At 37.5% G+C, this 26997-nt stretch overlaps 1 protein-coding gene across 3 annotated transcripts in view; it reads right to left on the bottom strand.

Moving 5' to 3' along the window:
- RhoGDI (rho GDP-dissociation inhibitor) overlaps positions 1 to 18543 on the bottom strand; it is a 30945-nt gene extending 12402 nt beyond the window's left edge. Inside the window, exons 1-2 of one of the 3 annotated variants that reach the window (XM_073985810.1) lie at positions 18250 to 18500; positions 11375 to 12473 (exon numbers count right to left, since the gene is read on the bottom strand). In XM_073985810.1, the coding sequence (XP_073841911.1) occupies positions 11577 to 12425 (849 nt within the window). In that variant the 5' untranslated portion in view covers positions 12426 to 12473; positions 18250 to 18500 and the 3' untranslated portion in view covers positions 11375 to 11576. Of the gene's footprint in view, positions 1 to 11374; positions 12474 to 18249 lie in introns of those variants that run through there. The other 2 variants (XM_073985811.1, XM_073985812.1) reach the window with 2 other exon arrangements.
- Positions 18544 to 26997: the final 8454 nt, after the last annotated feature.

The raw sequence follows: 26997 nt of genomic DNA, 5'->3' as shown, positions 1-26997 counted from the left end.
CAGAAGGGGTCTATAGAAGCACCCTTTCTTTCAGAAGGGATCGATAGAAGCACACTTTCTTTCAGAAGGGGTCTATAGAAGCACCCTTTCTTTCAGAAGGTGTCTATAGAAGCACACTTTCTTTCAGAAGGGGTCTATAGAAGCACCCTTTCTTTCAGAAGGTGTCTATAGAAGCACCCTTTCTTTCAGAAGGTGTCTATAGAAGCACCCTTTCCTTTAGAAGGGGTCTATAGAAGCACCCTTTCTTTCAGAAATGGTCTAAAGAAGCACCCTTTCTTTTAGAAAGGGTCTAAAGAAGCACCCTTTCTTTTAGAAAGAGTCTAAAGAAGCACCCTTTCTTTTAGAAAGGGTCTAAAGAAGCACCCTTTCTTTTAGAAAGGGTCTAAAGAAGCACCCTTTTTTTAGAAAGGGTCAGGTCAAGCACCCTTTTTTTAGAAAGGGTCTAAAGAAGGACCCTTTCTTTCAGAATGGTACTATAGAAGCATCCTTTCATTCAGAATGATTCTATAGAACAATCCTTTCTCTCAGAAAGGGTCTACAGAAGCACCCTTGCTTTCAGAAAGGGTCTACAGAAGCACCCTTGCTTTCTGAAAGGATGTTTGGAAGCAGCCTTTCTTCCAGAAAGGATGTTTGGAAGCAGCCTTTCTTTCAGAAAGGATGTTTGGAAGCAGCCTTTCTTTCAGAAAGGATGTTTGGAAGCAGCCTTTCTTTCCGAAAGGATGTTTGGAAGCAGCCTTTCTTTCAGAAAGGATGTTTGAAAGCAGCCTTTCTTTCAGAAAGGATGTTTAGAAACACCATTTCTTTCAGAAAGTATGTTTGGAAACACCCTTTTTTCAGAAAGGATGTTTGGAAGCACCCTTTCTTTCAGAAAGGATGTTTGGAAGCACCCTTTCTTTCAGAAAGGATGTTTTGGAAGCACCCTTTCTTTCAGAAAGGCTGATTGGAAGCACCCTTTCTTTCAGAAAGGATGATTGGAAGCACCCCTTCTTTCAGAAAGGATGTTTGGAAGCACCCTTTCTTTCAGAAGGGGTCTATAGAAGCACCCTTTCTTTCAGAATGGGTCTATAGAAGCACAATTCTTTCCAGAAGGGGTCTATAGAAGCACCCTTCTTTCCAGAAGGGGTCTATAGAAGCACCCTTCTTTCCAGAAGGGGTCTATAGAAGCACCCTTACTTTCAGAAGGGATCTATAGAAGCACCTTTTCTTTCAGAAGAGGTCTATAGAAGCACCTTTTCTTTCAGAAGGGGTCTATAGAAGCACCCTTTCTTTCAGAAGGGGTCTATAGAAGCACCCTTTCTTTCAGAAATGGTCTATAGAAGCAACCTTTCTTTCACAAAGAGTCTAGAGAAGCAACCCTTCTTTAAGAAAGGGTCTAAAGAAGCACCCTTTGTTTTAGAAAGGGTCTAAAGAAGCACCCTTTGTTTTAGAAAGGATCTAAAGAAGCACCCTTTCTTTCAAAAAGGGTATATAGAAACACCCTTTCATTCAGAATGGTTCTATAGAAGAATCCTTTCTCTCAGAAAGGGTCTACAGAAGCTTTTAGAAAGGATGTTTGGAAGCACCCTTTCTTTTAGAAAGGATGTTTGGAAGCACCCTTTCTTTTAGAAAAGATGTTTGAAAGCACCCTTTCTTTCAGAAAGGATGTTTGAAAACACCCTTTCTTTCAGAAAGGATGTTTGGAAGCACCCTTTCTTTCAAAAGGGATGTTTGGAAGCACCCTTTCTTTCAGAAAGCATGTTTGGAAGCACCCTTTCCTTCAGAAAGGATGTTTGGAAGCACCATTTCTTTCAGAAACGTTGTTTGGAAGCACCCTTGCTTTCAGAAAGGATGTTAGGAAGCACCCTTTCTTTCAGAAGGGATGTTTGGAAGCACCCTTTCTTTCAGAAGGGATGCTTGGAAGCACCCATTCTTTCAGAAAGGTTGTTTGGAAGCACCCTTTCTTTCAGAAAGGATGTTTGGAAGCACCCTTTCTTTCAGAAAAGATGTTTGGAAGCACCCTTTCTTTAAGAAAGGATGTTTGGAATCACCCTTTCGTTCAGAAAGTATGTTTGGAAACACCTTTTCTTTCAGAAAGGATGTTTGGAAGCACCCTTTCTTTCAGAAGGAGTCTATAGAAGCACCCTTGCTTTCAGAAGGGGTCTATAGAAGCACCCTTTCTTTCAAAAGGGGTCTATAGAAGCACCCTTTCCTTTAGAAGGGGTCTATAGAAGCACCCTTTCTTTCAGAAATGGTCTAAAGAAGCACCCTTTCTTTTAGAAAGGGTCTAAAGAAGCACCCTTTCTTTTAGAAAGAGTCTAAAGAAGCACCCTTTCTTTTAGAAAGGGTCTAAAGAAGCACCCTTTCTTTTAGAAAGGGTCTAAAGAAGCACCCTTTTTTTAGAAAGGGTCAGGTCAAGCACCCTTTTTTTAGAAAGGGTCTAAAGAAGGACCCTTTCTTTCAGAATGGTACTATAGAAGCATCCTTTCATTCAGAATGATTCTATAGAACAATCCTTTCTCTCAGAAAGGGTCTACAGAAGCACCCTTGCTTTCAGAAAGGGTCTACAGAAGCACCCTTGCTTTCAGAAAGGATGTTTGGAAGCAGCCTTTCTTCCAGAAAGGATGTTTGGAAGCAGCCTTTCTTTCAGAAAGGATGTTTGGAAGCAGCCTTTCTTTCCGAAAGGATGTTTGGAAGCAGCCTTTCTTTCAGAAAGGATGTTTAGAAACACCATTTCTTTCAGAAAGTATGTTTGGAAACACCCTTTTTTCAGAAAGGATGTTTGGAAGCACCCTTTCTTTCAGAAAGGATGTTTGGAAGCACCCTTTCTTTCAGAAAGGATGTTTGGAAGCACCCTTTCTTTCAGAAAGGATGTTTGGAAGCACCCTTTCTTTCAGAAAGGATGTTTTGGAAGCACCCTTTCTTTCAGAAAGGATGATTGGAAGCACCCTTTCTTTCAGAAAGGATGATTGGAAGCACCCCTTCTTTCAGAAAGGATGTTTGGAAGCACCCTTTCTTTCAGAAGGGGTCTATAGAAGCACCCTTTCTTTCAGAATGGGTCTATAGAAGCACAATTCTTTCCAGAAGGGGTCTATAGAAGCACCCTTCTTTCCAGAAGGGGTCTATAGAAGCACCCTTACTTTCAGAAGGGATCTATAGAAGCACCTTTTCTTTCAGAAGAGGTCTATAGAAGCACCCTTTCTTTCAGAAGGGGTCTATAGAAGCACCCTTTCTTTCAGAAATGGTCTATAGAAGCAACCTTTCTTTCACAAAGAGTCTAGAGAAGCAACCCTTCTTTAAGAAAGGGTCTAAAGAAGCACCCTTTGTTTTAGAAAGGGTCTAAAGAAGCACCCTTTGTTTTAGAAAGGATCTAAAGAAGCACCCTTTCTTTCAAAAAGGGTATATAGAAACACCCTTTCATTCAGAATGGTTCTATAGAAGAATCCTTTCTCTCAGAAAGGGTCTACAGAAGCTTTTAGAAAGGATGTTTGGAAGCACCCTTTCTTTTAGAAAGGATGTTTGGAAGCACCCTTTCTTTTAGAAAGGATGTTTGAAAGCACCCTTTCTTTCAGAAAGGATGTTTGAAAACACCCTTTCTTTCAGAAAGGATGTTTGGAAGCACCCTTTCTTTCAAAAGGGATGTTTGGAAGCACCCTTTCTTTCAGAAAGCATGTTTGGAAGCACCCTTTCTTTCAGAAAGGATGTTTGGAAGCACCCTTTCTTTCAAAAGGGATGTTTGGAAGCACCCTTTCTTTCAGAAAGCATGTTTGGAAGCACCCTTTCCTTCAGAAAGGATGTTTGGAAGCACCATTTCTTTCAGAAACGTTGTTTGGAAGCACCCTTGCTTTCAGAAAGGATGTTAGGAAGCACCCTTTCTTTCAGAAGGGATGTTTGGAAGCACCCTTTCTTTCAGAAGGGATGCTTGGAAGCACCCATTCTTTCAGAAAGGTTGTTTGGAAGCACCCATTCTTTCAGAAAGGTTGTTTGGAAGCACCCTTTCTTTTAGAAAGGATGTTTGGAAGCACCCTTTCTTTCAGAAAAGATGTTTGGAAGCACCCTTTCTTTAAGAAAGGATGTTTGGAATCACCCTTTCGTTCAGAAAGTATGTTTGGAAACACCTTTTCTTTCAGAAAGGATGTTTGGAAGCACCCTTTCTTTCAGAAAGGTTCTAAAGAAGCACCCTTTCCATTCTTTCAGAAAGGTTCTAAAGAAGCACCCTTTCCATTCTTTCAGAAAGGGTCTAAAGAAGCACCCTTTCCATTTTTTCAGAAAGGTTCTAAAGAAGCACCCTTTCCATTCTTTCAGAAAGGGTCTAAAGAACCACCCTTTCTTTCAGAAAGGTTCTATAGATGCACCCTTTCTTTTAGAAAGGGTCTATAGAAGCACCATTTCCTACAGAAAGGGTATATAGAAAGGGTGCTTATTTTAGAAAGTGTATATAGAGGATGTTTGGAAGCTTCCTTACTTTTAGAAAGGTTGTTTGGAAGCACCCTGACATTCAGAAAGATTGTTTGGAAGCACCCTTACATTCAAAAAGATTGTTTGGAAGCACCCTTACTTTCAGAAAGGATGTTTGGAAGCACCCTTTCTTTCAGAAAGGTTCTATAGGCGCAACCTTTCTTTTAGAAAGGGTCTAAAGAAGCACCCGTTCTTTCAAAAAGGATGTTAGGAATCACCCTTTTTTTCAAAAAATGTCTTTGGAAGCACCCTTGGTTTCCAAAGGTTCTTTTGAAGCAGCTATTCTTAGAGAGAGGGTCTTTGGAAGCTTCCTTTATTTCAAACAAGTGTCTTTGGAAGCTTCCTTTATTTCAAAAAGTGTCTTTGTAGGCACCTATTCTTAGAGAGAGGGTCTTTGGAAGCTTCCTTTCTTTCAGAAAGTGTCTTTGGAAGCTTTCTTTCAGAAAGTGTCTCTGGAAGCTTCCTTTCTTTCAAAAAGTGTCTTTGGAAGCACCCTTGGTTTCTAAAGGTTCTTTGGAAGCAGCTATTCTTAGAAAGAGGGCCTTTGGAACTTCCTTTATTTCAAAAAAGTGTCTTTGGAAGCACCTTTTCTTAGAGAGAGGGTCTTTGGAAGATTCATTTATTTCAGAAAGTGTCTTTGGAAGCTTCCTTTATTTCAGAAAGTGTCTTTGGAAGCACACTTTCTTTCAGAAAAGATGTTTGGAAGCACACTTTCTTTCAGAAAGGATGCTTGGAAGCACCTTTTCTTTCAGAGAGAATGTTTGGAAGCACCCTTACTTTCAGAAACGGTCTTTGGAAGCACCCTTTCTTTCAGAAACGGTCTTTGGAAGCACCCTTACTTTCAGAAAGTGCCTTTGGGAGCACCCTTGGATTCAAAAAAGTGTCTTTGGAGGCACCTTTTCTTAGAGAGAGAGGGTCTTTGGCAGCTTCCTTTCTTTCAGAAAGTGTCTTTGGGATTTTCCTTACTTTCAGAAAGAATGTTTGGAAGCACCCTTACCTTTAGAAAGGGTCTATAGAAGTACCTTTTCTTTAGAAAGTTTAGCTTAGTTAGGTAACTGTAAAATAGAGGCAAAAAATAGAGAATCCCTTAAAATAGATTATTTTAATTGTGAAGGAACATTCAACCGAGATGTTGTCAAAGAAGAAAATATTCTACACCAGATTTCTCTAGAAATGGACCCCCTTGTACAAGTTGTCCATATTTTCTGCTCTATGAGGTCTTATGTTATACTTATTTGAACTATTCAAATTCGCTTCTCATTTGCCTTTGAGATGCCACAATTCTGGGGGTTCTTCAATTCTATTCTCAGCATCTTTGCTAATTTAATTGCTAATTGATCATAATTAGATTTACTTATAATGCCAGTCAGCAGTCGTAACTCAATCAGTTTACTTGAGAAGCCACCGACCGGCAGGTATTTCTCTCCCCTTTAATATATTTGTTGTTTTTGTTATTCAAATGCTGTTGTTTTTTAGATTTAATTCAAACGCATTAGCAATGAGACGCTACAATCAAACAAGCAATCACTTGCCTTATCGTATTTTTGGGAGGGGGTTGGGGAAATGTGTGACGGATTGTTTTCTTACTTTTTTGCTTTGTTTTTCAATTATTGTTGATTTTTTTAATATTTTTTCTACAATAACAACAATAGCTACAGTTTGATAATAAAAGAGTATTGCAAAAAAGAAAGAAAACTCAAACGAGTTAACATTTACAGTTGAACAAATCGTGGTATTTATAAAAAAAAAAATCATTAACCACTGGGCGGCAGCGTAGTGCGAAATGTACATACAATCACATATTTGATCGTCATCTATACATAGTAATGTAGGTTTGTAAATTCATGAGGTTTATCAAATCAACTTATTGTTGATATTATTGCAAAGAAGAACAAAATAAAATATTATTACTAGTCGTTTGATTTTACAATTATTGTGGTTTTGACCATTTTTAGCTGAAATGACGAGAACAAAATAAAAAATCTAGAAGAAAAAAAACCAATTTCATATGGGGCTCTTGACTAATGCAATGAAAAAGTGTGATGCTAAAGACAAAGCAAAGCAATAGCTGTCTAGGTTGAATCAGATTTTGAAAATATTTAGATTGATATAATGAATGATAGGGTAGGGGGCGGAATTTCAAGACATAAATTACCCTTTCGAAATAATGGGATTCATACATAAATCATAATACAACGGGATTCATAAATCTTTATATACAACGGAATTTTTATTTCAAACTTGCCTAATTTTACCAATTTTTTTTTTTTTCAAAAAATATAAAAATTTTTTTATAATATAAATATTCATTAAATTTGTAAATTATTTATCCGAAAACTTGCAAAAAGTAAAGAAATTATTATTTTAAACAGGCTTGGGTTGTTTCATGCGCCAAAAGTCATGCATGTTTAGCCTACATAGAAATCTGCTGTGTAAACTCATGTTAAGAAATCATTATTACGCGACGGGAAAGTGAAAGACACATGCAACAAACACTGAATCATGAATAAACAAAACAAAAATGTTAGTTAAAGCCAAAGAATTGATTTTAGCAAATAAATAGTGACATTACATGACAATATGTTGCCTTAGCGTAAAAAGTCGTACATGTCTGTAATCACTTTATTTGCAAAGGACGCAAAGTCGTTATTACACAGAATGACAAAAAGTCATTTAATGTTAATTTTGGCGCCAAATTTTATCGTACATACAAGACAGCTGTTCGCTTTGCATAAATAATCAACTTTGTGGAATAATAATATAATATAGCATAAAATTGACAGATTCTTGTGTATCATAAACTGCAATAGAGGTAAACCCATCAAAATAAGAGAACTTTGATAACTACTCTATATAAAAACATTGTATATTGTAAATTAACTTTGTATAGTCGTTATTACACTAAATGAAAGAAAGTGAGAGGAAGACATACAATTGTAATTTTGGCGCCAAACAGTTCTTCATTGGTGAAGCTTTTTTGCAAAAAGGGGTGCTTCCGAAGACTCTTCCAGAAAGAAATGGTGCTTCCAAACACACTTTGACATTTTGTGAAAGAAGTAAGAAATGGTGCTTCCAAAGACATGTCTGAAAGAAAGAGTGGTTGCAAATACACTATCTGCAAGAAAAGCTGCTTACAAAGACACTTTCTGAAAGAAAGGATGCTTCCAAAGACTTTTACTAAAAGAAATGTTGCTTCCATAGTCACTTTCTGAAAGAAAGGGTGCTTCCAAAGACAATTTCTGAAAGAAAGGGTGCTTCCAAAGACACTTTCTGAAATAAGGTGCTTCCAAAGTCACTTTATGAAAGAAAGGGAGCTTTCAAAGTCACTTTCTGAAAGAAAAGGTCCTTCCAAAAGACACTTTCTGAAGAAAGGGTGCTTCCAAAGTCACATTCTGAAAGAAAGGGTGCTTCCAAAGTCACATTCTGAAAGAAAGGGTGCTTCCAAAGTCACTTTCTGAAAGAAAGGGTGCTTCCAAAGTCACTTTCTAAAAGAAAGGGTACCTCCAAAGTCACTTTCTGAAAGAAAGGGTGCTTCCAAAAGACACATTCTGAAGGAAAGGGAGCTTTCAAAGTCATTCTGAAAGAAAAGGTCCTTCCAAAAGACACTTTCTGAAGAAAGGGTGCTTCCAAAGTCACATTCTGAAAGAAAGGGTGCTTCCAAAGACACTTTCTGAAAGAAAGGGTGCTTCCAAAGACACTTTCTGAAATAAAGGGTGGTTCCAAAGTCACTTTCTGAAAGAAATGGTGTTTCCAAAGTCACTTTCTGAAAGAAAGGGTGCTTCCAAAAGACACATTCTGAAGGAAAGGGTGCTTCCAAAGTCACTTTCTGAAAGAAAGGGTGCTTCCAAAGTCACTTTCTGAAAGAAAGGGTGCTTCCAAAGTCACTTTCTGAAAGAAAGGGTGCTTCCAACGTTACTTTCTGAAAGAAAGGGTGTTTCTAAAGTCGCTTTCTGAAAGAAAGGGGGCTTCCAGAGTCACTTTCTGAAAGAAAGGGTGCTTCCAAAAGACACATTCTGAAGGAAATGGTGCTTCCAAAGTTACTTTCTGAAAGAAAGGGTGCTTCCAACGTTACTTTCTGAAAGAAAGGGTGTTTCTAAAGTCACTTTCTGAAAGAAAGGGGGCTTCCAAAGTCACTTTCTGTAAGAAAGGGTGCTTCCAAAATCAATTTCTGAAAGAAAGTGTGCTTCTATAGACCCTTTCTGACATAAATGGTACTTCCAAAGACCCTTTTTAATATAAAGGGTGCTTTCAAAGTCACTTTCTGAAAGAAAAGGTCCTTCCAAAAGACACTTTCTGAAATAAGGGTGCTTCCAAAGTCACTTTATGAAAGAAAGGGAGCTTTCAAAGTCATATTCTGAAAGAAAAGGTCCTTCCAAAAGACACTTTCTGAAGAAAGGGTGCTTCCAAAGTCACTTTCTGAAATAAAGGGTGCTTCCAAAGTCACTTTCTGAAAGAAAGGGAGCTTTCAAAGTCACTTTCTTAAAGAAAAGTTGCTTCCAAAAACACTTTCTGAAGGAAAGGGTGCTTCCAAAGACACTTTCTAAAATAAAGGGTGCTTCCAAAGACACTTTCTGTAAGAAAGGTTGCTTCCAAAGACACTTTCTAAAATAAAGGGTGGTTCCAAAGTAACTTTCTGAAATAAAGGATGGTTCCAAAGACACTTTCTGAAATAAAAGGTGCTTGCAAAGTCACATTCTGAAAGAATGGGTGTTTCCAAAGTCACTTTCTGACAGGAAGGATGCTTCCAAAATCACTTTCTGAAAGAAAGGGTTCCTCCAAGTCACTTTCAGAAAGAAAGGGTGCTTCCAAAGACGCTGTCTGAAAGAAAGGGTGCTTACAAAGTCACTTTCTGAAAGAATGGGTGCTTCCAAAGTCACTTTCTGAAAAAAGGGTGCTTTCAAAGTCACTTTCTGAAAAAAGGGTGCTTTCAAAGTCACTTTCAGAAAGAAAGGGTGCTTCTAAAGACGCTGTCTGATAGAAAGTGTGCTTCCAAAGTCACTTTTTGAAAGAATGGGTGTTTCCAAAGTCACTATCTGAAAGCAAGGATGCTTCCAAACTCTCTTTCTGAAAGAAAGGGTGCTGCCAAAGTAACTTTCTGAAAGAAAGGGTGCTTCCAAAGTCACTTTCTGAAAGAAAGGGTGCTTTCAAAGTCACTTTCTAAAAGAAAGGGTGCTTCCAAAGTCACTTTCTGAAAGAAAGGATGCTTCCAAAGTCACTTTCCGAAAGAAAGGGTGTTTCCAAATTCACTTTCTAAAAGAAAGGGTGCTTCCAAAGTCACTTTCTGAAAAAAAATGTGCTTCCAAAGTCACTTTCTGAAAGAAAGGGTGCTTCCAAAGTCACTTTCTAAAAGAAAGGGTACCTCCAAAGTCACTTTCTAAAAGAAAGGGTGCTTCCAAAGTCACTTTCTGAAAGAAAGGGCGCTTCCAAAGTCACTTTCTGAAAGAAAGGGTGCTTCCAAAGTCACTTCCTGAAAGCAAGGGTGCTTCCAAAGTCACTTTCTGAAGGAAAAGGTGCTTCCAAAGTCACTTTCTGAAAGAAAGGGAGCTTTCAAAGTTACTTTCTTAAAGAAAAGTTGCTTCCAACAACACTTTCTGAAGGAAAGGGTGCTTCCAAAGACACTTTCTAAAACAAAGGGTGCTTCTAAAGACACTTTCTGAAATAAAGGGAGCTTGCAAAGTCACTTTCTTAAAGAAAGGATGTTTCCAAAGTCACTTTCTGAAATAAAGGGTGCTTCCAAAGACACTTTCTAAAATAAAGGGTACTTTCTGAAATAAAGGGTGCTTCCAAAGACACTTTCTGAAATAAAGGGTGCTTCCAATGACACTTTCTGAAAGAAAGGGTGCTTACAAAGTCACTTTCCGAAAGAAAGGGTGCCTCCAAAGTCACTTTCTGAAAAAAATTGTGCTTCCAAAGTCACTTTCTATAAGAAAGGGTGTTTCCAAAGCCACTTTCTGAAAGAAAGGGCGCTTCCAAAGTCACTTTCTGAAAGAAAGGGTGCCTCCAAAGTCACTTTCTGAAAAAATTTGTGCTTCCAAAGTCACTTTCTAAAAGAAAGAGTGTTTCCAAAGTCACTTTCTGAAAGAAAGGGCGCTTCCAAAGTCGCTTTCTAAAATAAAGGGTACCTCCAAAGGCACTTTCTAAAAGAAAGGGTGCTTCCAAAAACACTTTCTGGAATAAAGGGTGCTACCCAAGTCACTTTCTGAAAGAAATAGTGCTTCCAACGTTACTTTCTGAAAGAAAGGGTGTTTCCAAAGTCACTTTCTGAAAGAAAGGGGGCTTCCAAAGTCACTTTCTGAAAGAAAGGGTGCTTCCAAAGTCAATTTCTGAAAGAAAGTGTGCTTCTATAGACCCTTTCTGACATAAATGGTACTTCCAAAGACCCTTTTTAATATAAAGGGTGCTTTCAAAGACCCTTTCTGAAATAAAGGGTGCTTTCAAAAACCCTTTCTGAAATAAAAGGTGCTTCCAACGACCCTTTCTGGAAGAAAAGCTACATCTATGACCCCTTTCTGAAAGAAAAACTGCTTCTATGACCCCTTTCTGAAAGAAAAGCTGCTTCTATGACCATTTCTGAAAGAAAGTCTACAGACTCTTTGTTGAAACAAAAGGTGCCTCTATTAGACCCTCCCTGTAAGAAAAGCTACTTCTTTGGACACTTTCTGAAAGAAAGGTTGCTCCTATGGGCCCATTCTGAAAGAAAGTTTACTCCTATGGACCCTTTCCGAAAGAAAGGCTGATTCTATGGACCCTTTCCGAAAGAGATACTGCTTGTATGGACCTTTTCTGAAAGACATGGTGCTTTTAAAAAAACTTTGTGAAAGAAAGTATGCTTCTAACAGCGTATTCTCCCAACAAAAACAATTCTTTGCTTCCATATAAACCCATTGTTTTTGACATTAATTTTATTTTTAATATTATTTTTTTTTAAATATAATAAATGTTTTGTTTTCTTTTTTATGTTATAATAATTATAATATTTGGTTAAATAATATGGAATAGAAATACTTTTTTCATTGATTTTCTTATTCGGGAATGGGTAGAGATTTGTTGTTTTAGGGTGAAAAAGTGGAAAGAAAAGGGCATTGGTATATTATTATATTTATGATGGAGAGCTGCTCATAAAACGGCTTCAGATTTCCCATTCACTCATTCATCTGCAACAATGAATTAATGGTGGCATCTTTATTTCCACGATTTGCTTCGAAAACAGTTTTCACAACTTCCGTATCAATGTTGGGAAACATTTCCTGAATTTGTTTTAATTCTTCGGCACTTAGCTGGGGTGGTGGCGGTTGAGGTTGTGGCACTCCGCCTACAACAGGTGGTATTGGTGCGCCACCCTGAACCACAACTGTGGCTGGCTGTTGGGGTGGTACAAAAATTGGCATTGGTCTACCAGGTGGCACCATTAGCAATGGTGCTGCTGTGGCCGTTTGATACATATAAGGCTGCATTGTTGGTTGATTGGAAAAACTCAAAACAATATCAATGGCACCCTCCAGCCCATCACCCTGTTTGCCACTCAATGGATACCACTCCTCATGGGTTTCCCCAGCAAATACACGTTCGGGTATTTTAATTTCACACCAGGCAATTAATTCGTCCATTTTGAAACTACACTCATCGTAAATCTCCACATACATGGTGTTGACACCAACCGGCAATTGACTTTGAATGACACGATTCCAACGTGGATTTTTACCACCATTTGGATCGGTATGTGTCTCATAGACATAGTGACCAACACGTATGCGTACATATGGATCCATGCGGGTCAAACCATAGTTTCGAGCCAATTTAGCCTGGGCACAAGTTATACTTAGGCGTCCCATATGATTGGGTGCCACATATTGGGGCATTTGTTGGCGATACAAAGCCATGGCTGCTTGGGCATCGGCCGAGATATTGTTGGTCACCTCAAAACGTAGGAAATCATCGGGTAATGGTAAAAGCATAGCTTTTTTCCAACGATTTTCAATAGCAATGGCCATGTTGGTTGGTGGTGGTGACAAGGCGCACACACACAAAGTTCTGTCTGTCTGTCGGCATTCCAAGCACGCACGCACACACAAAAGAAGAAAAGGAAAGAAAAAGGAAAACGAAAGAAAATTTATTTTAATAAAATCCCATTTAGAACAATTTTTGGAAATTTAAAAAAATACAATAAATTGGTTGATTTTAGATTGTGGTTTTTCTTTTTTGCAACAACAGACTCGAAGAGGTATTTCAACCTTTCGAAAAGAATTGAAGAAGGTTTGGTTTTCTCGTTAGCTTCTACTTTAGAGGGATTTTTCTTTTGGGAGGTGTAGTCAATTTCAATACGTTTTGAGGGCTATATCCAACAAATGCCAACAGCCGATGTTTGCTTTTTCATTCAATTTTTTTTTTGGTATAAAAAATTAAAAAAATATTTTTTAAAACTAAGAATAGTCAGATGTAGCCCTTAGGATACAGGACTGCAGAACAACAGTTCATGACGTTTTGTTATAGTTTTTTTTATTTCCAATAAGTTTAGGTTAGGTGCTTCTACTGACCCTTTCGGAAAGAAAATGTGCCTTTCTGCAAGGATAGCTGCTTCTATAGACCTTTTCTAAAAGAAAGGGTGTTTCTTGAGACCCTTTCTGAATGAAAGCGGACTTCTTTGAATCCTTTCCGAAAGAAAGCGGGCTTCTACCCCTCCAAAAACAAAGCGGGCTTCTATATAAACTTCCTAAAACAAAGCGGGCTTCTATATGCCCTTCCTAAAACAAAGCGGGCTTCTATATACCCTTCTTAAAACAAAGCAGACTTTTATAGACCCTATTCTGAAAGAAAGCGGGCTGTTATAGACGATATTTTCAAAGAAAGGGTGCTTCTATTGACCCTTTTTAAAAGAAAGCAGGCTTCTATAGAACCTTCCTTTAAGAAACCGAGCTTCTATAAACCCTTTCTAAAAGGAACCGGACTTCTGTGGACCCTTTCCAAAAGCAAGCGGGCCTCTGTAGACCCTTTCCAAAAGGAAGCGGGGCTTCCATAGCCCCTTTTTGAAAGAAATGCTACTTCTATGACCCCCTTTGTGAAAGAAAGACTGCTTCTATGGACCCTTTCTAAAAGAAAGTGTGCTTCTATTGGCCCTTTCTGAAAGAAAGCGGGCTTCTGTAGACCTCCCTTATAGAAACCGAGATTCTATAAACCCTTTCTAAAAGAAAGCGGGCTTCTGTAGACCCTTTCTAAAAGGAAGCGGACTTCTGCAGACCCTTTCTGAAAGAATGACAGCTGCTATGGACCCTTTCTAAAAGAAGGGCTGCTTCTATAGACGCTTTTTGAAACAAAGCGGGCTTCTATAGACCCTTCCTAAAACAAAGCGGGCTACTATATACCCATCTTAAAACAAAGCAGGCTTCTATAGATCCTATTCTGAAAGAAAGCGGGCTTCTATAGACGATATTTTGAAAGAAAGGGTGCTTCTATTGACCCTTTCTGAAAGAAAGCGGGCTTCTATAGACCCTTCCTTAAAGAAACCGAGCTTCTATAAACCCTTTCTAAAAGGAATCGGGCTTCTGTAGATCCTTTCAAAAGGAAGGGGGCTTCTGTAGACCCTTACCAAAAGGAAGCGGGCTTCTATAGAAACTTTCCGAAAGAAATGCTACTTCTATGACCCCTTTGTGAAAGAAACACTGCTGCTATGATCCCTTTGTAAAAGAGAGTGTGCTTCTATTGGCCCTTTCTGAAACAAAGCGGGCTTCTATAGACCTCCCTTAAAGAAACCGAGCTTCTATAAACCCTTTCTAAAAGGAAGCGGGCTTCTATAGACCCTTTCTAAAAGGAAACGGGCTTCTGTAGACACTTTCCAAAAGGAAGCTGGCTTCTATTAACCTTTTCAGAAAGAAAGGCTACTTCTATGACCCCTTTGTGAAAGAAAGACTGCTGCTATGGACCCTTTCTAAAAGAAGGGCTGCTTCTATGGACCCTTTTTGAAACAAAGCGGGCTTCTACAGACCCTATTCTGAAAGAGAGCGGGCTTCCTTAAAGAAACCGAGCTTCTATAAACCCTTTCTAAAAGGAAGCGGGCTTCTGTAGACACTTTCTAAAAGGAAGCGGCCTTCTATAGACCCCTTTTGAAAGAAAGGCTACTTCTATGTCCCCTTTGTGAAAGAAAGACTGATCCTATGGACCCTTTCTAAAAAAGGCCCTCTTCTATGGACCCTTTTTGAAAGAAAGCTGGCTTCTATAGATCCTTTCTGAAAGAAAGGCTGCTTCTATGGCCCCTTTCTGAAAGAAGTCTGCTTGTATGTACTCCCCTGCAAAATGTTCGATGCCAAAGATGACATTCAATCATGGGTGCAAGTGATCTAGCATGTCATCTTTTTAGCATCTTCATCGATGAATTTTATATGAGCGTGGACCCCAAAAGATGACGTTCTTTTCTGGATCCTAAGCATGTCATTTTAACAAATGCGTTGACATGTCATTTCCACCAATGCTTTGGCATGTCATTTCCACCAATGATTTGACATGTCATTTTCACCAATGCTTTGACATGTCATTTTAACCAACCCCTTGGCATGAAATTTTCATGTATTGTTTGGAAAATGGAAATGCTGTATTGAAATATGGTTTTCATGAAAAACAAAACTCTTTATTAATTCAAACGAATTCATGAAATAACTACAATTAATTTATCAGTTTAGTTTTTCAAAAGTTTACATCCAAAATTGCAATGTAATCACCACCGCTGCAACGCAAAAGATTACTTCCTCCGTTCTCCGCAACTGATATTCTTTCATCTTACAAAAGGTTTTTTCAATTATCTTCCCATCACCAGTTCAGATTTCGACATGGACTCCAAATGCACTCCTTTAAGTATTTTTATTTCGTAAATTACTTTTATTTTATAATTTTGTTATTTTATAACAACATTTTGGTAATTTATACTCTTTTGTTTAGTGACGGAAATATGTAGGGATCTACAACCCGGCTTGCTTTAGGGATCTCTAAGAACAAAATGTAACGAACGGGGAGAAGAGACTTTTTATGGAAAATACCATTTATGCTTAATTAATTTATTTTTAATTGTTTTATTCCAAAAGTAGTTTCTTCTTTATTTTCAGATTCTTGTTCCTTTTCGTTTCGGACTTTTTTTTTTCAAATTCCAAGAAGCGAGATTTGATTGATTTCACTCTATGTCAGATTTAGAACAGACAAGGGAACTTTTAAAATAGCAATGTGTGTAGTCCGATTCTATTTTTAGCTCGATGGTTGGGACTTCATATAATACCAATTGTTTAGAAATTTTATTTGTTTGATATGCAGGAAATGTAAGACAACATCACGACGACAGTTCTAACAACTTTGGTCTGTTCCAGAAACTGCAAGAATCTACTTATTTTTACTACGATAACAATTTTTCCTTTATGTTATCGGAAAAAATAGTAAAAATTAGTAGATTTTTTCAGTACTGGAACATACCAAAATGAAAATAAACAGGTGTGTAAATAAAAACACAAACATCATCTCTATTGGATCGATGGAATGGGTACAAATACTGATGAAAAGATCGGATCTTTCACGACTTCCTTTGCATTGGTTGAAATCCTAATGAAAAGATCGGATCTTCCACGACTTCCTTTGAACCAATGCAAAAGATGACATGAAATCACGTCATCGCAAAGAACCCCTTCCGTCAAATTTTGCTGGGTCTTTCTAAAAGAAGGGCCTGCTTCTATGGACGCTTTCTGGAGGAAAGATCGCTTCTATAGAAACTTTCGAAAAGAAAGGGCAAGAAATGGCCTTTATAAAGGCTTTCTTTATGAAAGTAGCTTCTATGGACTCTTTCTTTAGCAGGTTGTATGTTTGGACTGGATTCAGATCGATCTGAAATTTTTTACAAGTAGGGCTTGCAGTGCTGATCACCCAAATATATGTATCATGGAAAGTCCATACTTCCCGAGATATAAGCTCTGAAAGTTCAAAAAATTGGTTTTTGCATAAGTTTAAATCGAAATTGATTCACATATTCGATCCGATCCGAATCCAGTGTCCAAACATTCAACTTACGCCGCCCTCTTTCTGAAAGAAATGTTGCTTCTATATACACTTTTACGTTTATACTGGAGAATTACAGATCTGGTAAAGTTTTTTAATTTAAAGCTACATCAACTACACGTCGAAAGAACCGCAAGCATAAGTATGCCCTGCAAGAAAAATTCCCCAATAATTGTTCACTTCCTCTTTTGTTCTTTGCTTTTTATTTGAAATCGGACACTATATTTTTCCATATGACCTTCACAACTATTTTATGGGAAAAAAACATAAACTTCACCTTTCTTTCTTAGCCTTTCCATCACTTTTCACAGTTTATTGTCGTGTTTATGTTGTCTACACCCTTTCTTCGTACAATCAAGTCAAGGGTATTTATTTTCACTTTTTTTGTTTTGAATACCTCATTAACATTAATGTGTGGGCGGTGGTGGATTGGGGGGATAGGGGAGTGAGTATTTGCTATTTCTGGACAACAAAAGAATTACCATAACGAGAAGAAATTTGATAGCCTTGTATTGTGGTTGGAAGAACATAAAAATTATCATAAGAAATGACAACAAAACAAAACTGCACTTGACCTAAACATAAAAAATATAGTAAAAAACGACGTCGACGTCATACTAACGCAACGACGCAGTACAGTGGCAGTGGCAGCACACCCTTAACGGCGATCATTTTCTAATGTTTATCTTTCAATGCGAGAGAGAGAAACGGAGAGACGCCGTAGAGTTGCCCAATTTGAATTTGATAGCAAAGCAAAACAACAACAACCTAAAATATCATGTATGAATCATAGAGGGGAGAGGACTTGAAATCTACATAAAACAACAACAATAATGATAAAAAGAACTAACCGGCATAAATGCGAAATAGAAGGAACATGGAACAAGGAATAACATGTAAAATACAACAACAATGCCAGTAATGGTAAGAAATGATGCGGGTGTGGGAGGAGAGGGGCAGACAAGACACAACTAAAAGGAAATGTCATTCAACAAAACAAAAAAAAAAATACAATACCTATGAAAAAATGCGGTGGGCAGTGAATCATGCACACACCAACAAAACAACACAAAGTGAAATGTATGGGGAGAACAAGCACAGGATATTTCAAGATATTATTAAAATGGAAAAGGAGGGGCGGGCGGTGTAAGGCAAAATACACTCCAAAACAAGAAAAGCCAGCCAGACCAAGCAGCGGATATGCAAGCAGACTAAGTCTCTGCTACTGCTGGCTGTGTGGTTATGTGTGTTGTGAAGAATTTTAATTTTAACTTTTATCGATGACTGAGACTACTGACTGGCTTTTTTTGCCGACGAATGGTGAGGGGTTTTACAATGCAAATTGTTTAACGAAATGGAAAAAGGAATACGTGAAGCGACAAATACGATTTTACACAATAACAAAACTGGTTGTTTTTGGTTATGGAATTTCCTTGTCATTGGCCCCCAATTTTAGCAATTTTTTGTTTTATTATGTAGAGGGGTCCACACAAACGTCGTCGTCCCCACCCTTTTTTGCCATTCTTCATTGTGCGATATGTTGCACACTCATGATGGTTGTTATAATACACATAATTTGTTTTAATAGGCATCATAACAGTAAGGGGAACATACGCTAAATGCAATACATATTACGTTTTTTTAATTTAATAATTTGTATTTATGTAAATCCCCCATTGCAATGTCGTTTTTTTTTTGCCCACACAACCCTTTTCGTTTATCGGTTTTTAATACCTCTTCTTATTTGTTTTACTCGTTAATTCCTCAATTGCCTTTTTATCGCTTACTTACCTTTTTCTTTCTTGTGTTCTCTGGATAATTCCACAATTTACACTTTCCACTTAGTATTCTTATTATATTTGTTTTTTATAAGAAGAATATATTTTTTTTGTATAGTTTTTTGTTTTCTGTAGTAGGCAAAATATTAGCTTGGAAAAAGAATAAGTGAAAATTAAATTAGTGCGTGTTGTATCCCGTGTTGTTTTCTTCGTTTCCAGCAAAAAATAAAATATTTTCTGCTTGACATTAGGGGTATGTAAGTCGACTTTCGATAAATCGACTTTTTTGAAGTCAAAAGCCGAAGTCGACTTGTGGCTGGAGGGAAAATCGCATAATCGATTAGTTTGTGGTCGATTTTCGGTTTTAGTACGTTTACTTACACTTATAGTGCGGTTACACTACAGTTTTTTGCCGGGTTAACCCACTTTATGAGGATTTATTGCTTAATCTGGTCAAATTTGACCAGATTTGCCATACAAAAATTAAATCCTCTCACGACTGGGTTTATAGCACGGTTACACTACAGTTTTTTGCCGGGTTAACCCACTTTATGAGGATTTATTGCTTAATCTGGTCAAATCTGACCAGATTTGCCATACAAAAATTAAATCCTCTCCCGACTGGGTTTATTTTAAATCCGGCACAAATCCACCAAAAATACAGTGTTGTATTCGGTTTTTGTGCAAAAAAATTCAACTCTACTCAAAAAGTACCAAAAGTTGCAACTGTTTTTGCAACAGAGTTTGTCGTGTTTTACACGTTTACGATTGGTCGTATGAGATTTTATGGAGTTAATAAATCTAAAGTTATTTGAAAATCATAAAATTATTTATTTTTTTACATTATATGCCATTTAGATATGACTTCATTAGCCGGATTTAGCACATTATCAGGTTTTATTTGCTAAATCCACCCAAAATCTACCAGATTTCCCATACAAAAATAAATCCTCGTATTGAGTGGATTTGTTTTAAATCTGGCATAAATCCTCGTATACAACTCTGTTTTTTGCAACATGTTGCTAGAAAATACAAAAAGTTGCAAGCTGGCACAATAAACAAGGTAGATGCATCGGTGAATTGCTACACTAAAAATAATTTAAAATGTAAAAATTTGTAAACAATGCGGAAAAATTAAATTTGTTTTGATGTACAAAGTTGATTTTAATAAACCAAGACTAATATTTACGATGTCTAAACGATAAAATAATTCGTTTATTTATTTTAGATGGGCAAACAGCGGTAAAATAATTATTTTTTGCTCTTTAGTTATCATTAGTAGCATAATGTGCAAGCATTTTCAGTATTAAACAATAAATTTGTAATTTGACGTATGTTTTTTGAGAAGAATTCAATTTACAAAAAATTCTTTTGACGTTTCAAATTCGATTAGATGGGCTGATGCATCTACCTTGGTAATTGGGCTATGAACAAAAATCAGCTGACTGCCATTTAAATCCTCCAAAATGTATATCTAAATGCAATGAGATTTGTACTGAATTTATTAAATCCAGTCGAGGATTTATGACTAGTCTAAATGAGCTATTACACACTTTTTTAACAAAAAGTACGCTTGATACCATTATACAAAAATGTATCCCTGTGTGTAAAATATACCAATATGAGCAAAGAGGGGACGATATCTCATACGAGAAATTGTAAAAGTGTAAAACACGACTTTATTAGTTATTTTGTATGTATACGTAAACAAACATCAGCTGACAGTTTATATCCTCGAAAAGCTAAGTGTAACCAGCAAAGATTAACCCACTGGATCTATTAAACCCAGTGGGTTAACCTTCAATAGTCTAACCGGGGTATTATTTTAAATCCGGCATAAATCCACCAAATATACAGTGTTGTATTCGGTATTTGTGCAAAAAAACCCAACTCTACTCAAAAAGTACCAAAAGTTGCAACTGTTTTTGCAACAGAGTTTGTCGTGTTTTACACGTTTACGATTGGTCGCATGGGATTTTATGGAGTTAACAAATCTAAAGTTATTTGAAAATCATAAAATTATTTTTTTTTTTACATTAGACACTTTTTTAACAAAAAGTACGCTTGATACCTTGATACAAAAATATATCCCTGTGTGTAAAATATACCAATATGAGCAAAGAGGGGACGATATCTCATGCGAGAAATTGTAAAAGTGTTAAACACGACTTTATTAGTTATTTTGTATATATACGGAAACAAACATCAGCTGACAGTTTATATCCTCGAAAAGCTAAGTGTATATATATACCGCGGTTAGACTATTGAAGGTTAACCCACCCACTGGGTTTAATAGATCCAATGGGTTAATCTTTGCTGGTTACACTTAGCTTTTCGAGGATATAAACTGTCAGCTGATGTTTGTTTACGTATACATACAAAATAACTAATAAAGTCTTGTTTTACACTTTTACAATTTCTCGTATGAGATATCGTCCCCTCTTTGCTCATATTGGTATATTTTACACACAGGGATACATTTTTGTATCATGGTATCAAGCGTACTTTTTGTTAAAAAAGTGTCTATTGTAAAAAAATAAATAATTTTATGATTTTCAAATAAGTGCCAAAGAAATTCTCGATCAGAGTGTTTCTTTGCGCACGTATCTATTTGAGCTAGCAATTGACACTTGGGTATAAAAAGTTTCTTGTTGAAAAACAAGAAATAAGGGAACTGATGAAGATCTCTGGCGAGATCTGAAACTATAGTATTCCCTGCCTTACCCCTTGGTAAACATCGCCAATTTTTTCCCACTAATAAATTAAAGTTGTTTTAATAAAATATTAAAACAACGACTATGGGATTAAGCCTGACTATTTTGAAAAACTAAATAGAAGTCGTCATCCCAAACAAAAAACGCCAACCCTCCTAATTTTCAAATCACTTTAGATTTATTAACTCTATAAAATCTCATGCGACCAATCGTAAACGTGTAAAACACGACAGACTCTGTTGCAAAAACAGTTGCTACTTTTGGTACTTTTTGAGTAGAGTTGGATTTTTTTGCACAAATACCGAATACAACACTGTATATTTGGTGGATTTGTGCCGGATTTAAAATAAACCCAGCCATGAGAAGATTTAATATTTGTATGGCAAATGTGGTCAGATTTGAGGAGATTTAACAAATAAATCCTCATGAAGGTTAAACCCGGCAAAAAGCTGTAGTGTAACCGTGCTATAATTTTCGTATGGCACATCTGTAGTGGGATTCTGTAACTCATTTTTGCTGTTACCGGCAAAAATCGGCAACATTAAATAGCAAAATTATGACTAAAAACATAAAGAAAAGTTGGCATCACTGTTTGTGTCGGTAGAGGCTAGCGACTACTTTTTATTCATCGTTAACTTACCGAAAAATTTCGTTAATTATCGAAATTATAGGCATTTTAATTTTACCGACAATTATCGATAACAGCAAAAATGAGTAATATGCTGTTTATATTAGAGCTTTTTGCAGGGTTAACCTTCTTTGTGAGGATTTGTTTGAAGTATAAGCAATGGAATTGACATTTAAAACCCAGTCGGTTTGTTAAATCCGGTTATATATAAACGGGGTATAACAGATTCTGGTCAGATTTGACCAGATTAAGCAATAAATCCTCATGAAGTGGGCTAACCCGGCAAAAAACTATAGTGTAACCGTTCTATTAACCGTATTAACCCAATGGGTTTGTGTTTCAAATGTCAATTCCAGAGCGCAAACGTCAAATAAACCCTCATAAAAAAGGTTAAGGCCATGTTTATCATGGTACAATAATACAGGTAGCATTATCATGCCAGCTGATGGTAACATAATGTGTCAACTGCATTGAATTGATGTCAAATTTTGACACCTTATGTTACCAACAATTGCCGATGCGGCTACCTGTGTATTTGTACCATGATGTTTATATTATAGCCTTTTGCAGGGATAAAATCCTTTATGAGGAATTATTTGAAATATAAGCAATGGAATTGACATTTGAAACCCAGTGGGTATGTTAAATTCGGTTATATATGAACGTACTATAACCCGGCAAAAAGCTCTAATGTAAACGCCATTTATTTTTAGACTAGTTTCACATTTACGAAATCGAGTGGATTGGAACTGTCAACTCCTTTGCGTATAGGTCAAATGAAATCCATTGGATTTCATTTTACGTTTAAACAATTGAATTGATAGTTAAAATCGAGTTGATCTCGAAAATGTAAAACTAGCGTTAATTCCACTCGATTTTTGGTCTGTTTCAGTACTGCAAGAATCTACAAATTTGTACTATTTTTTTATCGATAACATAAGGGAAAAGTCTTATCGCAGTAACAAATAGTAGCTTCTTGCAGGTTCTGTAAAGATGTGAACAGAATGAAATACGCCGCTTTTTCCACGCTCAGTTTCATGTAGTCTTTTACGCGAAACTGAGCGTGAAAAAGCGGCGTATTTCATTGTGTTTCTACCTTAACGGAGCATTTATTTCATGGCCCAATAAAGGTCATTCAATCGGCAAATTCACCAAAAAATACAACACTGGACCTTCATTTACTGTCAAAACAGAGGCGAAAAATAAAAATTTCGTCTTGACAGCGGCGAATTTGTATGTTGTCATTGTTGACATTACATGAAGATAAAAAAATACAAACGTAAACAAAAAATACGTACAATTTATTGTAAATGAAAAAAATTAAATTGGCGGACCATAAAATGTTTGCTTATAATAGAATCTCTTCAAACAAGTTAGCAGTGAAATGTCAAATACGAAAAATTGTCAAATTATTTATATATGTATATTCGGCATCTTATGCTTAGTTTATATTCGGCGTCGTTTCGTGATTTCGAAGGCGTTTCGTGATTTCGCGCGGAATCAAGCCAACTTTATCATGATTTCGCATACAAAAATGAAATCATCTCATTTCGTGATTTCAGCGAAATCAACATCGAAATCACAGTACACATGATATACAACCCTGTTTTTGTCTAAAAAAGTACCAAAAGTTGCAACACTTATCACGTATCACAATAAACAAGGTAGATGATCAATTGCTGCAACAAAAAAATAGTACCAAAATTTGTAAAAAAATATTAAAATACTGTTACGGAATTAGATTTAACTAATGTCCGTGTAGACGTTGTTTTATTCCCCGATACGATTTGTACCAAATAAAACAGGGTTCGTTTTAGATTACGTTTCTACAATGCTTTATTTACTTTATTACACTTATTCAGAACCGACTTTAATTACAAAGCACACAGCAAGTCTCTAGTTAGCACGCAGCTCTTATTTAACCGATCTGTTCAGTTCAACGCTCAAAACACAACTAACTAATGTTGCCATTCGTAACTCTATTTATACCCAAAATCTCCTTGGTCTAGAAAGATCTAGAACATATGGCAACCTCTCGAATCTGTGCAGCGAACATACAGACGCACATTCGCACTAAGCGAACATCCATACTCACATACATACAAGCACAGTAATGACGTAACTACAACAACAAACAACTACACGAAATACAAGGAGTAGGAACTAAACGATAATTACATTATTGTTGCAAAACAAAACAAACAAAAGAACATTAACAAAAGGTAATGTAACGACTAGAATGATGAAGAGAGTTCTACATGGTAGTTGTTGTTGTTTAAATAAAGTAACTGCGTAATAAAAACTTTACGTTACAATTCAAATTTTTAAATTAACGGAAATTAAACTAAACTAACTTAAACCTATCAGTTACATTCGTAACATTGCCTCCCGCTTAAGCCTGTTCGTCCCGAATAGGCACAGTTCCCTCTCTGTGGTATGGGCATTGGTAACACTGCCTCCCGCTTAAGCCTGTTCCTCTTGACTAGACGCAGTTCTCGTTCCGTAGTGGCGGCAACCAATCTAGACGTACCCTCTACGCCGTCAGCTTTGGACTTTCGCTCCTTTGGACGTCGTTGTTTTCTCGCCAGCAATCGCAACTTTATGTCTTCTTTCTTCGTGGTCACCCTCCTAAGTGCCACCTGGTCTTCATCGGACGTTTCCTTCCTCGCTGTACGTCTGCTTTTCGATGGACCTTTCCTCGACGTACATATTCGCTTTTTCGTCCTCGCTGCTGGATTTTTCCGCTTTCCTACAGGCCAATTGTCGGCGGCTTCCACCTTCAGCGTACGGACATCGACAGCGATCTCGCCGGATTCTGCCTTTGGGCGATGTTTGCTTTTCTCGTTGTAGCCCACACTTATCGGTATTTCCACATTGGACCATGTCATCACACGGTGCTTTATGTCCAGGTTGATATCGAAGGCAATCATGAAGTCTACACCAAGTATAACTTCGTCCACAATATCGGCCACTATAAAATCGAAATTTACAGATTTTCTACCCATACTTAGCCTTTGGTAGGCCTTTCCATGCACCGTTGTAGTCTCGCCTGTGGCCGTCCGCAATTTAACTCCATTTAACGGCAATACCTTCCCTTTTACCAAATCCGGTCTAATAATGGACTTTGTTGCACCGGTGTCCAATGTCAAGATACGCAATACACCATTGACGAAGCCTTTAACCGTTAAGTTGTGATTCTCCTGCTGGACTATGGCTATAGAGATTGTGGGACCATCGTTTTCATCCTCTGCCAGCGGCGCCTCGTGATCGACGGAATTCATTTTATTTGATTCACCTGATATCTCTCTTTCCAGATTCTTCGCCACCGGTTGGTCGTCGCTTTTTGAAGGCGGGGAGGTGGATCTGGGCCTTGGTCGTTCCAATATGCATTCTTGTGCAATGTGTCCAGCTTTACGACAGTTATAACAAGTCTTTTTCGTTCTAGCAGCCCCTCGTTTCACACGCATCAGTGCATCTTTCAGCAGGTCGACAACGGTCTGGGAATTGTTGTCCTCAACTTGCAGCCTCCGCACGTTGTAAGCTTTAGGTTTCACCAGCATCTTCGCGGTTTCTTGGGCCAGGGCAAATGACACGGTTTCTGCAAATGTTCCTATCGGTGCCGCATACGTCGCAAATTTTATCTCTGGATCACGAATACCACTTGCAAATGTCTCAATCTTTATGCGGTCCACCAATGGATGTGTCTCTCCTGGATATGCCAACTGCGCCAACCGCTCTATATCAGCCGCAAAGTCTTGTAAAGTCTCATTTGGCTTCTGGACTCTTCCCCTCAGTTCCATTCGGTAGATCTCTTGCTTGTGTTCACTACCGTACCTACGTTCAAGAGCAGCCATTATATCTCCATAGTTGTTCCTAGAAGCGGCGGGAATACTCTGTAATACGTCAGCAGCATCACCCTTCAATGACATCAGGAGTGATACCGCTTTGTCGTTGTCGTTCCAAGAATCTCTAGCAGCCATTGTCTCGAACTGTAATTTGAACACATTGAAAGAGGTAGAGCCGTCGAACACTGGAGGCTTAATTTTTAACGCGTTATGGATAGCTCTCACTGGACCGCCTTTAATTTCCAGTTCCGACATTTTCTTCTCAAGGTTCACAAATTTCTCATCATGGGCCAGAACTTTCTCGTCAACAGACAAAATCTTTTTATCCAACTCTTTCATTTGTACCTCCACGTTTTCTACTCTCTTTTCAATCACCATCGTGATGTTCTCGAGTTTCTCGTTAATTTTTCTAGAATTCTCTTCCAACTCCTCTTTTAAGTTTCTTGAATTTTCTTCAAACATCCTAGAATTTTCTGCCATTAAGTTTTCGGTGATTTTTCTAGAGTTCTCCTCCAACTTTTCCTCTAATTTTCTGGAATTTTCTTCGCTCATTCGACAATTTTCTGCTTTCATTTCCATCACAAGTCTGGAAGTTTCTTCGCTCTTTCTGGAATTTTCTTCCATTTTAGCATCTAATTTCTCCATCATTTTACTGTTGTCAGATTTCATTTCCAGCATCATCATAGCCAGCATTGATTTCAAATCGTCACCCCTGGCAGCTACCGATGAAACTTCCTCAACAGTGGATTCGCCCTTTGCGGGTAACTCGACTTCCTCCTTACCGTCGAATTCATATTCATCGATGTTCATTCCACGGCGCTCGAACTCTTCCAACAAGCGTTTTTGTAGTTCGGCCTTGTTGCCAGTAGAACACAACTCCAACTTACTTAGCTCCTTCTTCAAGTCTTCCACTCGTAGATCCTTAAACTTCATTGTAGGATGATCGTAATCTCACTGCTGACACCAATTGTTACGGAATTAGATTTAACTAATGTCCGTGTAGACGTTGTTTTATTCCCCGATACGATTTGTACCAAATAAAACAGGGTTCGTTTTAGATTACGTTTCTACAATGCTTTATTTACTTTATTACACTTATTCAGAACCGACTTTAATTACAAAGCACACAGCAAGTCTCTAGTTAGCACGCAGCTCTTATTTAACCGATCTGTTCAGTTCAACGCTCAAAACACAACTAACTAATGTTGCCATTCGTAACTCTATTTATACCCAAAATCTCCTTGGTCTAGAAATATCTAGAACATATGGCAACCTCTCGAATCTGTGCAGCGAACATACAGACGCACATTCGCACTAAAGGGCTGTTTACACCATCTATCAATGTCATATGAGCTGTCATTTCTTTCACCCATTCGACATTCTCTATGTTTGTCAAAATTGACGTCATCCATACAACTTTCAATTTGTGCGTTCATACCTACAAGTGTTATTTTCGTATGACATAACCTATAAATATAAAAACACCTGTTTTTGTCATTGTTTACATTTATTGTTGAGTTACAAATTTGCGCAAATTTTTAATTTTGGTTGAAGGAAAATGAATATCTAGCTTG

This window comes from Musca autumnalis, unplaced genomic scaffold (genome assembly GCF_047663935.1).
Source record: "Musca autumnalis isolate F117 unplaced genomic scaffold, ASM4766393v1 scaffold_4, whole genome shotgun sequence".
Lineage (NCBI taxonomy): Eukaryota > Metazoa > Arthropoda > Insecta > Diptera > Muscidae > Musca > Musca autumnalis.
The sequence above is the reverse complement of the archived record's forward strand: the minus strand, read 5'-3'. Positions and strand labels throughout refer to the sequence as shown.